The 16,274-nt window shown below is 42.9% G+C and overlaps 1 protein-coding gene across 1 annotated transcript; it reads right to left on the minus strand.

Moving 5' to 3' along the window:
* Positions 1 to 2,312: 2,312 nt before the first annotated feature.
* Positions 2,313 to 5,382, minus strand: LOC118422640 (short-chain collagen C4-like). The gene is made up of 6 exons (XM_035830297.1): positions 4,950 to 5,382; positions 4,601 to 4,697; positions 4,144 to 4,316; positions 3,946 to 4,006; positions 3,698 to 3,769; positions 2,313 to 3,506 (listed from the first exon to the last, which is right to left on the minus strand). The coding sequence occupies exons 1-6, from the start codon at positions 5,238 to 5,240 to the stop codon at positions 3,028 to 3,030; spliced, it is 1,173 nt and encodes a 390-aa protein (XP_035686190.1). The 5' UTR covers positions 5,241 to 5,382; the 3' UTR covers positions 2,313 to 3,027.
* Positions 5,383 to 16,274: the final 10,892 nt, after the last annotated feature.

A 16,274-nucleotide genomic window follows, 5' to 3' on the forward strand; every position in this document is an offset into this window, starting at 1 on the left:
ACCCCTCAGCTCCAAAACCATAACTCCACAAATGTGCATTTTAGTTGTATGAAACTGTTCAGAAGTCACCCTCAAGCTTAAAGCATCGAGAAACAAGTACCATTTCCACCACCCTGTCACAATTGCAAGGGGGTAGGCACTACTTCTAAATTTGCACAAAGCCCACCATACCACATATTTATCTAGAAAATTTTATATAATATTCCCTGGAGAATCCCTTCTTTACTTTTTTGTAGACAGTCAATGAAAACATGTCTGTATATATATATATCTTTCAACCACATTTTCAACAATGTACATTATGTACTTATTGTCTAACTGTGAATTCAGACATCCATAGAAAAAAGTAACCGATATCGTTTCAAATTTCCCTTACGCCTTGTAACCTGAATTCCTTACAGCTGTTCATCAGTTCATATTCAATTTGATGACAGAGTGATAACACGCCTACTCACAATAGGGGATGTGTTAAAAAGTCCGAATGTTTGAAGTGTATAATAGCCACAACTTGACTGTACATTAAATATATGTAAGTCAATTGGGAACAATGTCCCAAGCTCTGCTCTACTACCTCATGTTCCTTGTATCTCTATGTACACCCAAAAGATTTTCCACAAAATCACCTCCGTGTAATTTCTGCTGGGCAATTGTCTTCTGAATTAGCTCTGCCCCAAATCTCACAACCATATGATATAAAAGGTAAGATACATGTTCTACATAATTCAAGCTGACTCTTTGGAGACAGACTTGAATGCATGAAGGCTTTGAGACTGAAAATGGCTTTTAAAAGACTACTGCAAGGACAGCTCAAATTGAGACCATGTAGTGAAAAGAGAGATGACAGTGTACCTACCTCTCAAACTCAAAGGAAGGAGAAGAATACAGACTAAGACCGTTGTTATGTACATAAGCCCATCATTTTGGCTTGCCAAGTTGATCATATGGCCTAAGGGTCAACTAACACATTTGCAAGGTCTGACCTTTACACCTCTGAAATATCAGGTTGCTCACAGTACTGACTGATCATAGGCCAGTCCAATTCATGGACCAGGAACCCCTCAACTGTGGTGACAGCTGCTAAGGTGGAGTGGGGTTGTACTGCTTCAGAAGTTTTCGACAAGAATGCCCCTGCTATCCCTACACTAGCCGCTAGGGGGCCCAAACTTATGTCACCAACTCCTGAGCACAACAGCTATCTAACACCCGAAACTCGTGGCCATACCATGTTCAGAAGATGGAAAAACAGACCCGGAAGTTGCGCTGCAGTACCAAGGGAAGCCGCTAGGGGGCCCATTATCGAACTCCCCCTTCGTTTCCCAGACTCCTACCCACCCACCAAATACCAGCTGCATCCGTCGAAGTCTTCTCGAGTTATGCTGTCCGCAGACAAAAGTTTGCAATTAAACCGGCGCCCGCACTTCCATGAAATCCGCTAGGGGACCCAAACTCGCAGCAATCACTCCCTGCTTTAAGGGCTCCCTAACGCTCAAAAATCACGACCGCAGCATGTCCGGAACGCGAGATATCAAGCATGCAGGTCCCGCTGCAGTACCTTAGCAAGCCGCTAGGAGGCCCATTATCGAACTCGACCTTCGTCTTCCACACCCCTACCCACCCACCAAATATCAGCTGCATCCATCGAAGTCCTCTCGAGTTATGCTGCTCACAAACGGGGAGAACCACACCACCAAACCGAAAACATAACCTTAGCCATTCTGGCAAAGGTAAAAAAGAACAGACAGTCGGTCCCACAGAAAACCAGCGAAAGACAGAGCACGACCATCTTCATGGTGAGAAAGTGTGGTCAGTGGCGGGAGTCGAAGTATGGTAGGGTCAGGCTGAATAGCAAGACTGAAATGTGGACTACAAATATGTTATACCTTCAAAGCCATTACCCGTCAAACGATTCAGTATAAATTACGTATACGTAACCATGTTTTCACAAACTCTCTTTGCTTTGAAGCAACTTTGAATTCTTAAGTTGACGATTGTCCTTAGCAAGCCCCAAAGATACTTTTGTCGTTTCTCCGGACATACCGACATTTCTATATTGCGTCAACAAAGAATGGCCAAGTGGGTAGAGTGTTCGCTTTGCCGTCGACGTGATTTCCATCCCCGGTCGAATTATCCCTTTGAAAAAGGTACATGCTGCTTTCTCTGCGTTGCTTTCAGCATTTGAGAAAGCTGTGTCGCCTAGGGGTCTACAGGAACGGAGATGGACGCCGCCCGATGCACTATTTGGTGCGGGAAGAGCTTCCTTCCAAAGTCTATCCTTCTCTGTGTTGGATGGAATATGGAGATAATGACAAACGTTTGATACTCGCACACAAATTGCGGTTGTTTATTGTGAAGACCAAAACAGCGAAAAGTTGAAGCTGATCATGTTGTCAACCACTGAGCACATCACAAAATAAACGATATCAACATGTGGAAGGACCTTGACTTTTAGAAGAAGAAATCATAATTTCCGCATTGAGTCATGGCAATGTCAGGTATGGCTACAACATACAGACAATAAGAATATGGAGGGAAAAGACTTGATTTAACCATCTTATTGATCCCGACCAACTCCTAATGCTATTTGATATTCTCTAAGTTGTCGGGTGATTCCATTACAATGAAGTTGGTAACCTTCATATGAGCATAAATTCAAAGAATTTGAATATGACAGTGATGAGATGAAAAATGAATCAAACATCATTTAGTAATGGACGCATTTAAGTCTTCACAAACAAGTCATTGATATTCAGATCACACACACATTACTGAGTTTCTCAAGAAATGCAGTTACTTATTAGGCAACGTACATATGCACCACAAAGCAAAATCACAGAACATTTCATATTAACGCTGCCTTCTATCAATATCACAGACTTCGTTACGCTAACTTTCAAAGGCTTAAAACAAACGCCAAACACCCCAGCCACATCAAAACACATGATATGATATTACAATATCTTACAAGAGAAGAGCAGGGTGGTTCAGTGTCAGAAAATGATAGAAATGACAAAATGTTCCGTTAATGGTCTACTTGGTGCAGACGACACAGGTGAGCTCTCTCCCGTTCACGTAGTTAGGACACGGCAGGGACCCACAGCGGGCTTCCACGGGGTAGAATAGAGCACCGTTATGGTCGGCCTGTCCGCCTGGCAATGCCTCGGGCTGTTCATCCACACAGACGTACTCTTTAGCACCTGCATGGTTGTGGTAACTAGCCATGAGGTACCCATGGTACTCCTGGGTCCAGCCGGTGGGGCAGGTCTTACGGGCGGGGATCATCAACTTACTGCCGCGGGTTGGGACGTAGCAGACCGCACACGGGACGTCGTTATCGTGAAGGGAGGTGGAGCCGAACGGGACGTTTGTGTTCAACTCGTACTCAGCGCCGTACATGTAAGCCGCACCTTGGACTCCATCTTCGTACCTCCCCCATTGTGGGTCGGTGGGCAGACACTGGTAGTTGGTCCCACCGCCTGACCGGTTATGTGCTGTGCCTCCTGCTACACCTAAGATCAAACAAGATTTCACAGTCGTTTGAGCATCTACACATATATAGTCAGTTCTTTGGTAAATATTGTTCATTGAATGCCACCCTCAAGAGTGGACCTGGCACTGTGTTGCAGCTAATAGAATGTGACACCAAAGCTAAAACGGCGCAGTTTGTATTTAACTAAACATACATGTGAAAAAAACTTACCCGAGTACACCAGCTCTGCTCCGCTGTTATCAGCACAAGTTTTCCTCCCCCAACGGGTGTACACACTTCCTCCTGGAGAAATTGTTGACAAAAAGAAGCGTTATTGGAAGTAACGTAAGTTACATCTAACGTCAAATCGTGATGTTCCTAAGTGACTCGTAGCAAGGCAGTCTATAAGACATGAAGGGAGTAACGTTAGGCAAAGTATGTATTTGATTAACAAAAATGTCAATGAATGAAGTTCTCACCTGCGCCAGGCGCTCTGTCCCTTCCAGGTGGCCCTGTGTCTCCCTTGTCCCCAGGTGGACCCTGCCATTGTGATGATAGAGCTATTAGCACAAGAAAACCCATGTCAGGGCGAGATGTTTCTGTTCACTACGATATCTATATAATTATATCATGGTAGCGAGCACTCAGCGAGTAACCACACTTATCTATCTTCTAACCTGCACACCGACAGGCCCTATTGGTCCAGCCACGCCTTGAACTCCGTCCCGTCCGTCCCGCCCGGGCTGTCCTACCGTCCCGGGCTGTCCGTCCGTCCCGGGCTGCCCGTCCCGCCCGGGCTGTCCCGCGGGTCCATCTCGTCCGTCTCGCCCAGGGGGGCCTTGGGGGCAGCCTGACCTCGAGACAAAGAGCAGGATCAGTTTTTAATCATAGGAAAGAGGTTAACGTTATAAACTATAAATTCCTTCCGGAAGGACAGACCATTGACACTACAAGCGCAATCACCATATTCTGCAAGAGTAGTCTGACTCAGGAGGAATGTAAACATAGTACGTTGGAAACAATAGTTGTGTTACCTTTTCTTCTGTATTCGCATATTGTGTCTAACACGAGTGGATATTCTTGGTAAATCAATCGTAACAAAAATTGGGTTTAAACTGGCCATACAAGACTCACGATCGAACAGTCCAGAAGAACCGATCGCCTGTCTCTTGACTCGCACCACGTCATCCAGACTCGTACTGGCGACTTCCGCACCCTGGCCGACACCTTCCTGTGGTAAACATTCTGTTTTAACGGGAGTGAAGGCCGGAGCCTTGTACATGTATATAGACATGTATGTAGGGCCTAATAACTGTAACGATGACTTACAGATTTCTTCTTAAATGCACGACGTCGACGGTTTCATCATTTATTTTGAGGTTCAGGCTTGCCAAGCAATAAAGTCGGGTCACAGTGCAGCTAGGAAGAAAACAAAAAGGAAAACGTAGATCAACTCCTGAACTTAAAAATGATATAAGTGCACCTCTGATTCGTCAACAGTCCAGTCCTGTCCAGCAAGTTTACCATCCAGCAGGTTCTCCACCGCCACCAGCCGCTCCCTCAGTCCGGTATTCTCGGTCTGCAGCACTGATAACTCCCGCCTCACACCTGTCAGCTCCTGCTGCATGTTGTGCACCACCACCACCCCCGTCAGCACGCTGATCCCGCACACCAGGGCGGCCAGGACGCCGACCAACGGCCCGACCAACACGGGGAGACGGTCCCGACGGGTCGGTCCACTGGACAGGAACGGACTCTGCTTCTCCGTTGCCATGCTTTCGTGGCTGCTTATACTATATCCAAGACAAACTATCAAGACTGCAATACGTTTAACCGCTCTTATAGTTGCAACAGTACCCTGTCTCACAAGGAACTAAACTGTCGAGAAAAACAGCGAGGACCAAGTTTTATTTTTAGGACTTAGGGAAAATCTTACCCGTTGACGTAACTATCACGTGCACGGCTTTTCGTTGGTCAGAAATCTTCCTCGTGCCGCATGATTGACAACTTACATTCAACTCCCTCAACAAAGGAACGTGACGCAAACAAAAGAACTATTGATTTTGCAAATAACACCTGTATACTATTATTCAGTGAACACCAACGCTCTATCTAGCGTATTCATTGGTGTCACTGACCGCGGAGTAAATGGTACAAGCAACATTAAAACCCAATGGAAAGGCTTAAAAATGAACGGTAAATGGGGTGCTGTAATTTTGTGTATTTTGTAAAACGTGATTTTTTCAACGGAAAGTTCGGAACGACAGCAGAAGCAGAAGTAAACTAAGATCACCACAATTCCTCCTGAACTTTCATGAGATCGCAGAAGACAACAGATGCATAACAAGACAGACGGATTTCAAGACACACTTTATTTTACATGAGTTGGCTTCTACCAGTAGAGTACGAATTATCCATCTAACAGTATCCATGCTTAAGGCAAAAGTATGCCGGACATGACAGGTCAACACGACATTTCATATTCCTCATAAAGTCTATACATATCACCTTCACACTAATGTATGCTTATTTGCCGGAGTGGATTTTATCGACGTCAGCTCCATCCGAAAGTTGGCCACCTTCAAAATGTCTTCACCCATCACACTGAAAATCATACAGCAGTTCTGATATAAGAATCATCTCTTGGCGAAAAGCATTTAATGTGATAACCTCAGTAAAATTACGTTAGTTTTGGTAAGGAAGGACAAAACAATATCAAACCCTACATATATCCGCGTTAGTAACGACACAGATCTAGAGTAGATGTTTCGTTAATGACCTACTTTGTACACACGACACAGGTGAGCTCCCTCCCTTCCACATAGTAATGAATAAAGGGTTAATGCCCCGCCCCGAGGTTTGGGTGTATATGGTGAGATAATCCCGGGTCAGGTGCGATAACCGCCGCATAAACCACCGAGTGAGCGTAGCGAACGAGGTGGTTTATGAGGTGGTTATCGCACCTGACCAGGGATTATCTCACCATATACACCGAGGATAAGGCGGGGTATTAACGTTATTATCATATAGCCTACACAAACTGACCCATCTAAGCCTATCCAACTGACACAGGGCATTTTCTGCGTGTTTACTGTAGCAACCTGCGGATGACCGCGGGTGACCCCCGGTAGAACGCCCGTTCTGTTCGATCACGTCAGATCGAACAAGATTCGTGTTCTAATACCCCGAATATATAGAAGTCAAATTTGACCATCGGGTTTGTTTAGTGGGGGTGTTGAAAGTCATGTTCAATCTTTTTCTATTTAAAAATCATTTATATCTTTTTAATTGTGTTGTAGTTTAACATAAATTGTTCGAAATAAAGTACAGTACGCTGTTTAATAGATATAATCGACAAATACTTAACACTAGTATTAGCGTCCTGTCCCCTCTATAATGGTGCGGTCCAAAAAGTGGTCGGTTATTCTAATAACCGACCACTTTTCAGGTTACTGCCTGATAACCCATAGGAAATGGGGGCCTCTGATTGGTCAACTCCATCTGGCTATATGATAATGAACTTTATTGCACGACATTTGTACATGGTACAATTGTAAGGCAACAGTGATAAATACAATTGTAAGGCAACAGTGATAAGTCAATTAATACAATGATATTCGTCTAAGGTCTATAACTACATACATGTATAGTACAGGAATATGAACATAAATGGCGTATTGACATAGTGTAATATACAGGTTAAACAAGTCGGTCTGTTACTGTACAATAGATTCTCTCTTTTTTAGAGCATTACATATGTATTGGCCTAAATACGAAGATATGTTGTCTGGACATGACATAAGTAGATTGAAAGTACATTTGTTTGTCTTTGGTAAAGGTGTGCTAGATTTACATGTGATTGTATCCATTAATTTTTGTCTCTCTGCGCTATATGTAGGGCATGCCATTAGAAAATGGTACTCATCTTCAATACCATCTTTACATGAAGGACATTGCCTCTGGTTGGCTGGTATATTACGGTACCGACCTTTTTCTATTTCCAAGCAGTGTGAACTGATTCTTAACTTGGTTATGTTGACAGCAAAAGCTTTATTACGAACTGACGAGAGGTAATTTTCAAGTATAAAGTGACTTTTGATTTGGGAATAGGTTTTTAGTTTGTTGCAACTGTTTATTTCTAGTCGCCAGCCAGAGAGAAATGTGTCTTTTAAACGTTCTTTGAATATGTTACCAAAGTGTTTGGCATCAACCGCAGGGCTTAGCCAAACACTTTGGAAACCATGCCTGCACAAAATATCTTGAACATGGACAGTCCATTCTAGTTCATGTTCAACTGCTGTGTCATATGCCTTCTTTACAATTCTATCATTGGGTAGGGTACGTAATCTAAGCCAGTATTTAATAAGTTGTGTTTGCATGTCAACGTATAATGGAAACATTCCTAATTCGCCTCTGATGGCAGCGTTTACAGAGCCTCTTGGGACACAGAGAAGCATTTTGCAATAGTTAAGAAGAACATATTCCAAGTCAGGTATCTCATAGGACGTTGTAGGCTGTTCTAATAAAACATTTTGATTAGCTAGGGTTTTTGAATTATATAAGACATTCAACTTATCTTTGTACTTCTTAAAACGCACTAGAACAGGGCGACATGCTACTGTATCAGATTTCTTCCCAGTACGGGCAACCTTAAGAACTAGATCATGTACATTAGATCCCAAAATCGGAGACAACATGTTGCAGACTTTCTCCCTAATGTTTTCATTTGGAAACTCTACTATACCATTTAGAATAAAGTCTCTGCATCGAATATTGGTCCCTATTACCTCACTACAATAAAGTAAAATAGGCTTGACTAGGCTGTTAAACAAATCTAGGGAGAGGGAGATAGACGGATTGTAGTTAGATGCCAATAGAGATTTAAGTTTAAACGATGCGCGAAGGGCTTTTAATCTGATTTGTTTCGTAGCACGATTGAAAGATCCCGATGGGGTTATGTCTATTCCAAGATATGTATAAGAGTCTGTGATGTTTATGGTCTGTCCCTGTATTTGGAAAGGGGAGCGCTGATTTTTGTATGCTCGTCCATTTTTAGAGAAAACCATGACTTTGGTTTTATCCCTGTTGATGGATAGTTTCCATAGGGAGCAGTACTTATCTAGTCCTTTGAGACACTCCTTTAGTCCTGCTTCTGATCTGGACAGGAGCACGAGATCGTCTGCCCAGAGCAGGCTGCTTATGGGGGTATCTTTTAGAAATACGGGATCGGATGATGGTGATGTTAATAAAGTTGGGAGATCATTTACAAAGAGATTAAAAAGAAGCGGACTTAGGTTACAACCTTGACGTACTCCACGTGCTGATTTAAAGTAATTTGACAAACCTTTTGATGTTTTTACACAGAATTCTACATTGGAATACATGGATTTTATCATACTAAAGAACTTTCCACCAATGCCAGAAGATAAAAGTTTGTAAAATAACCCATTTCTCCAGACCGAATCAAAAGCCTTCCTGAAATCCACAAAACAGGCATATAATTTTCCTCCAGGTACAGATATCTGTTGATCTATTAGAGTTTTTAGAACAAATATGTTATCACTTGTCCTGAAGTCTTTTCGGAAGCCGGACTGAAAAGGAGATAATATGTTTTCGTTTTCAAGAAAGTGCTGCAATCGTCTGTTAAGTATAAATGTAAATAGTTTTCCAACGCAGCTGGAAATAGCTATCCCTCTGTAATTTGACGGGTTTGAAGTGACGCCGCTTTTAAATATTGGGACTAAAATGCTTTTACTCCATACTTGTGGGAAATTGCCGGACTGAAGGATGACATTGAATAGTTTTTTTAGCGGTGGGATAAGTTTTGTGTCTCCATATTTCAGCATCTCATTGAGAATCGAATCAATACCACATGCTTTGTTGTTTTTCAGATTTCGTAAGCCATTCTTTACTTCCTCTTCTGTGATTTCGAAATCTAAAGGATTTCCCGTTTGGTTTTCAAGATTATTGATGATGTTGTCTGTTTGTTTCTTATTGTTTCGGTCTATTGTGGTCCTATTGTTCATTCTATTGAGAAGTTGAGGCCTTTCTTGTATTACATGTTGATGAAAGTCTTTGTCAGATGTGTCGTTTTCCGCTAAATTGTTTAGATTTTTAAAGTGAGTTCTCCAGGCTTCGTGAGTTATGCTGTCATCTTCCTGTTGTTTATCATTGTCATTTAGTTGTTGCTGTTTCATTTCTCTCCAAAATTGTTGTGGGTTTACTTTGCTAAGTTTGCTAAGATTAGTCCATTGCCTCTCTTTAAAGAGTCTTTTTTCTGTTTTTAGTTTTTTCTTATATAATTTAAGGTTACAGAAATATGCATGGCGGATGTCGAGTCTCCATGGACATCTAGAGAACTGAGCAGCCAGTTGGTTTACTTTACGTTTGAGGGAAAAACAAGATGATGTGAACCATGGTTTGCTTTTCTTTTTCTTTTTCTTATTTTTCCTGTAAACAATCTTCCGGAGAGATTTATCGGCCACATCAGTAATAATATTTGTAATTTCTTTTACAGCATTGTCCACATTTGGGAAAGGGTTATTCATAAATTTTTGTAAGTTTGATAATGTCGAGGGCGCTAGTAGTGCTTCAGTGAATTTTGCATGAGAATCCTCGTCCCATATGTATTTTGTTGGTAATGGGTTCGCCGGGGTATTTTCTTGTTTCACATAAGGAGAGTAGTTTGTGGATATGGAACATGACAATGAACAATGGTCAGAAAACACGGAGAGGTCATTTACTTTTAAATATTGAATTTTGGAGAGGAATTCTGAATTTACGATATAATAGTCTACCAGGCTTGAGCCATTGTATTTGTGACATGTAAGTTTTCCCGATAGATCACCCGGTACCCGTCCATTTAAAATCACGAGGTTGGCTGCAGAGCAAAGGTCTAGGAGTTGGTTGCCATATCTGTTTACTCCTTTGTCACAGCTGGACCTAGCCTGTATATCTTCTCTTACATCTAAAAATTCATGGTTCAAACAATCGTCGTGGATAAAAGATTCCTGAAGGGATGCTGTCCTGGCATTTAGATCACCTAAGAGTAATACGTCTCCTTGATTTGAAAATCTTGATATATCTTCTTGTAAAGTTTCAAAGACTAGGTTGTTTTCCATTTTGATAGATGAAGAATTTTCAGGGGAGAAATAGGCACATCCGACATACAAATCTCGCTCCAGACCAAAGAAATTTCTATCTAACTTGCACCAAAGAATATCTGGGTGCCCTATTGAAAGTTTTGTCACGCCTTTTGAGAACTTGTTTCTAAACATAATAACTACGCCGCCAGAATTCCTTCTGGATGATTTCTTAGCACTTCTATCACTTCTATAAAAACTAAATGAATCTATTCTAAAGTTATCCCCTGGCTTAAGCCAGGTTTCTTGCAAGCAAATAAAATCAAAATCAGCTAAGTGGGAAACAAAATCTTCGTCTTGGCATTTTCGCCTAAGGCCGCCTTGGATATTCCAAGAACCGAATTTCAAAGCAACCTTCTGAATTGTCATAATAGTGTTACAAAGGGCGAGCTTGGCTACATTGTCAGCAGAGTGATTTTCATACATAATAGTGTTGACTAGCTATAGGCAATATGAAATTGTGTACCTGTATAGTTCCATGGATGTATAACTACTCACAGATTGTCCAAAGTCTTCCAATCTATGCATACCATACTGTCTGATTTTCACTGCTTCAGGAAGTCCGTCAGCATATGTAACAGCTTCTCCACAGTCTGCTGTTTGTCCCGTGTGTGGTTCCAGTCGGTCCCCTGGTGGCTTGGTGCACGTGCTGGGTTCCTCGGGTACATCTGCGACGGGTTCCGTGGAGTGTTCCAGAGGGGTGGGGGGTGTTGTCCGGGCCGCATGTAGGGCTGAGTGTTTGGCATCCACTGTGGTCTTCTTGCTGGTTTGGTGCGCTGTCTGGAGTCCATGGCTTCCTGGTGGTGCCTCAAGGTGCGCTTAACATCAGCCACCATCAACTTGACGCCGCCTGCGTCATGTTTGAGGTGGATACCGTCACGTGTGTATAGTGAACGGTCCTGAGAGAGAAGTCTGTGTCTGATGTAGATGAGTTTGTTGTCTTCAAGGCAGGACTGTTCGACGGAGTTGTTGTAGGTGGCTATGTTTTTGTTGAGGGTGGACTGCATGTTTGTTCCTCTCGGTAGGACTTGTGATATGGCGATCTTTGCGTTGGGGTATGACTTCTTTATACAGTCAATCAATTTGTGCGTTTGTTCAATACAGATGTCGACGCTGTCGGTTCGGTGTTTGGTGTTATCCATGTCGTTCGATGCCACGTGAATGATGACTAGTAATGACACGACGGAGACCCACAGCGGGCTTCCACGGGGTAGAACAGCGCCCCGTTATGGTTGGCGTGTCCGCCTGTTACGGCCTCGGGCTGTTCATCCACACAGACGTACTCTTTAGCACCGGGGTGGTTGTGGTACTCAGCCATGAGGTACCCATCGTACTCCTGGGTCCAGCCGGTGGGGCAGGTCTTACGGGCGGGGATCATCAACTTACTGCCGCGGGTTGGGACGTAGCAGACCGCACACGGGACGTCGTTATCGTGAAGGGAGGTGGAGCCGAACGGGACGTTTCTGTCCAACTGGTACTCAGCACCGTACATGTAAGCCCTCCACTGTTGAACTCCATCTTGGTACGTTCCCCACTCTGGGTTGGTGGGCAGACACTGGTAGTTGGTCCCGCCGCCTGGCTGGGTGTGGAGTGTGCCTCCGGCCACACCTGAGAAAAGGTGCATGCAAACAGATACTCGTATAGTCAGATCTTTGGCAAATGTTGCTCATTCATACCACCTCAAGGGATAACTTGTGGGCCTGACACTGTGGTACAGCTAATAGAATATGACACCAAAGCTAAAACGGCGCCGTTTGTGTTCAACAAAACATTTTTTTAAACCTACCCGAGTACACCAGCTCTGCTCCACTGTTATCAGCACAAGTCTTCCTCCCCCAACGGGTGTACACACTTCCTCCTGGAGAAATTGCTGATAAGACAGAAGTATTATTGGCAGCAACGTAACTTATATCTTGTGTATATAGGCTTATAAGACGAAAGAAGAAAGAAGGCTTTATAAGACTCAATTAAACAAAATCTAATGCCAAATCGTGATGTTCCTGAGTGGTTCGTAGCAAGGCAGGCTGGATAGGAAGGGCGTAACGTTACGTGAAGTATTAATTTGATTTACAACTAGAGTTCGGCGACCTCATACCTCCATGAAAATTTGGAGCTTTTGTAAATTTCATGCAAATGACTTACCATTTACATAATTTATGCAAGGCGATGTTCATTATTGACTAACGTACACATGTCACAAGTATAAAATTTCCATCATTAGTCATTATGCGGATTTGCTATTTTTGAATATATTATGCAAATCAGTTCCTCATTTGTATATTTGGTATCTGCTTATTTTTCACCTATCATACTTACATGTGCTACATTTACTGAAGTTCAGCTATTGCAAACAATGGAATTGCACAATTTCCTCATTAATTATGCAAATCAAGTCCTCATTTGCATAAAATGTATATCATTATGAGCATCTTTGCCTAACCCACCTGCATGCCAAAAATGATGGCAATGCATCATTCCTTTCTATAGTTATCCTCTTTGGAGTGTCTTGATAAAAACGCCCCTGCAGTTCCAAAATTAAATGTTAGTGGGCTGAAACTTGCCTCACTTTGTTATGACGTTTAAAGCTATCTACCACCCAAATATCAAAACCATATCATGTCCGGTACAAGAGATATGCAGAAAAGCTGCTATGATAGAATAAGCTCATAGATTATGCAAATGTAATCTAGTTTTGCATAATTAGTATTTTATCTTGTATAACTTAGTCTAAGGTACCTACATACCAAAAATCATGAAAATCCATTGTTTCCTTCTTGAGTTATCCACTTCAGAAGTTTTTGACAAAAATGCCCCTGCTATCCCCAAACTAAACGCTAGGGGGCCCAAACTTATGTCACTTATTCCTGAGCACAAGAGCTATCTAACACTTTAAAAATTGGGACCGTATCTTGTTCAGAACACGAGATAGCAAAACCGGAAGTTGCGCTGCAGTACCAAGGATAGCTGCTAGGGGGCCCAAAATCTAATCACTTCCAGCTTTCATCGCACCCCACCAACACACCGAGTATGAAACTAATCCATCCAGCCATTCTTGAGTTATCTTGTTGACAGACAGACAGACAGACACTGGCACAAACGCAGGGTAAACAAGAGTTCGTAGACCTCATATCTCCATGAAATAGTCTGATTATGTAAATGACTTCCACATTTGCATAATCTATGCTAAGTTATGTACACCTGTAAGTAACCTACGCTGGTTACTATGTTGATTGTCCAAGCATTTACCACATCGATGAATTATGGCACTTTTGCATTAATTATGCAAATTAAGGACTTATTTGCATATTAGGTATCTGATAATGTTCCACCTGCCCCAAGCTACATATATTGCACGTATCTGAGTTCTGTAAAGGAAACACTGCAAATACAGATTTTCCTCATTAAATATGCAAATTAAGTGCCAGTTTGCATAATTTGCATTTCATGATGTACATCTTTGTCTAAGCTACCTACATACCAAATATCATGTAAATTTGTCATTCCCTTCTTCAGTTATCGTCCTTAGAAGATTTTGACAAAAATGCCCCTGCAGTTCCAGAGCAACCTGCTAGGGGAACCAAATATACACCAGATATCCCTTATGTCACAAGCTATCTGGTATCCCAAAATCACGACCATAGCACATTCAGTTCAAAAGATAAAAAAAAATGAATTTCTGCTGCAGTACCAAGGTCACATACCAGGGGGCCCAAAATTGACCTTGACCTTTGTCTTCCCAACACCTACCAACAAACCAAATATCATTTTAATCCATCCAGAGGTTCTTGAGTTATGCTCACTACAAAATCCGGACACACAGACACACACACAAACACACACACACACAGACACACTCAAAACTATATCTCCATTTTTCATGGAGATAAATATAACCTCCATGACATTTCATGGAGGTAATAATGAAGAAGTTATCACCTGCGCCTGGCGTTCCGTCCCTTCCCGGTGGCCCCGTGTCTCCCTTGCCCCCGGGTGGACCCTATCATGGGGATAATAGCGGTAAGAACACAATACGAAAACCATGTCAGGATGACGACGATGATGGATGATGCTCATTTTTCTACAGATCTTTCTGCTCACTACGTCACCTGCGTAGTTATATCATGGTAGCGAACAGTCAACAAGTAACCACACTTATCTATCTTCTAACCTGCACGCCGACAGGCCCTATTGGTCCAGCCACACCGTCCCGTCCGTCCCGCCCGGACTGTCCTACTGTCCCGGGCTGTCCGTCCGTCCCGGGCTGCCCGTCCCGCCCGGACTGTCCCGCGAGTCCATCTCGTCCGTCTCGCCCAGGGGGACCTTGAGCGCACCCTGACCTCGAGACAAAGAGCATTATCATTTTTTTTTAATCATAGGAAAGAGTTTATAAGCTATAAGTTTAACCTCCTTGATGATAGGAAGGACAGGTGACCATTGACACTACAAGCGCAGTCTGTATATTCTGCACGTGTAGTCTGACTCAGGAGGAATGTGAAACATATTACGTTGGAAACAATAGTTGTGTTACCTTTTCTTCTGCATTCGCTTATTGTGTCTAACACGAGTGGATATTCTTGGTAAATCAATCGTAACAAAATTGGGGTTTAAACTGGCCATACAAGACTCACGATCGAACAGTCCAGAAGAACCGATCGCCTGTCTCTTGACTCGCAACGCGTCATCCAGACTCGTACTGGCGACTTCCGCACCCTGGCCTCCACCTTCCTGTGATAAAACATTCTATTTATTTATTTATTTATTTATTCAAATTGCAACAAGGGCAATACAATGTGGACACATAGGCAGCATATGCTGATGTCGTGACCACATACATACATATACAATACAAATCATGACGCTGCACAACAATGGCATAATCAAAAACTAACAACATATCTAACATGTTAATCTAAAATCAGTCTACAATCTTATTTGCAATATACAATTCGAGTCATAAATGCTTCATATCACAAAAATAGTTTGTTCACAAGTTCGGAGATCAGAGGTCATCTGGAGGAAAGGCTATGTACAAACAATGTTGGAACTTCCACGGGCGACATCGCATATCTAAATAGCAAAGTACAGGGGGAACGACTGGAAGTAGCTAAAACCGTCTTGTTGACAAGATGTAAGTATGAAAAGCGGTCGAAAGACTTCTGTTTGTATTGTCGTCGTGACCCGGAGACCCGTTGAGTAGGAGGGTAGTGGAGAGGGGACGTTCCACGAGACGATGCACAGCTGTTGTGAGTGACTGTCGTGCCGCTGTGTACAGTGAGCAATGAAGGAGGAAGTGTGCAACCGTCTCCGATGTTGCACCACAGGCGCATCTCCGAGTGGTGATGGTGAACTTGGCCAGCGTGGAATTCAGCTGACACCAGCCAAGACGGAGTCTGGTAGCAAGGATGTTGCTGCGGCGTTCACCAAACCTACGGTACTTCTGGTGATGACGGGCTGACAGCATGTGGTTTCTGCACTTCCGTTTGAACAGGTTAAAGGAGGTGGCTTCCTTCACTTCCTTCGGTAGACTGTTCCACAAACGAGTGGTGTACGGGACAAAGCTGTTCTTGTATGTGTTTGTTCTGGAGTGGGGAACATGCAAGTGTGTGTCGTTCCGAAGGCGTACATTTAGTTGTCTTTGACTGTTCCTAGTGGTGGGGATTAACGGC

Source organism: Branchiostoma floridae, chromosome 9 (genome assembly GCF_000003815.2).
Source record: "Branchiostoma floridae strain S238N-H82 chromosome 9, Bfl_VNyyK, whole genome shotgun sequence".
In the NCBI taxonomy this organism is placed as follows: Eukaryota; Metazoa; Chordata; class Leptocardii; order Amphioxiformes; family Branchiostomatidae; genus Branchiostoma; species Branchiostoma floridae.

Coding starts and splice junctions, on each gene's coding strand:
- LOC118422640 (XM_035830297.1), bottom strand. CDS start 5,240: ATGGCAACGGAGAAGCAGAGTCCGTTCCTGTCCAGTGGACCGACCCGT. Junction 4,317..4,600: donor TTCTTCTGGACTGTTCGATC/GTGAGTCTTGTA, acceptor TCTCGAGGTCAG/GCTGCCCCCAAGGCCCCCCT. Junction 3,507..3,697: donor AGCAGAGCTGGTGTACTCGG/GTAAGTTTTTTT, acceptor GTTTGATCTTAG/GTGTAGCAGGAGGCACAGCA.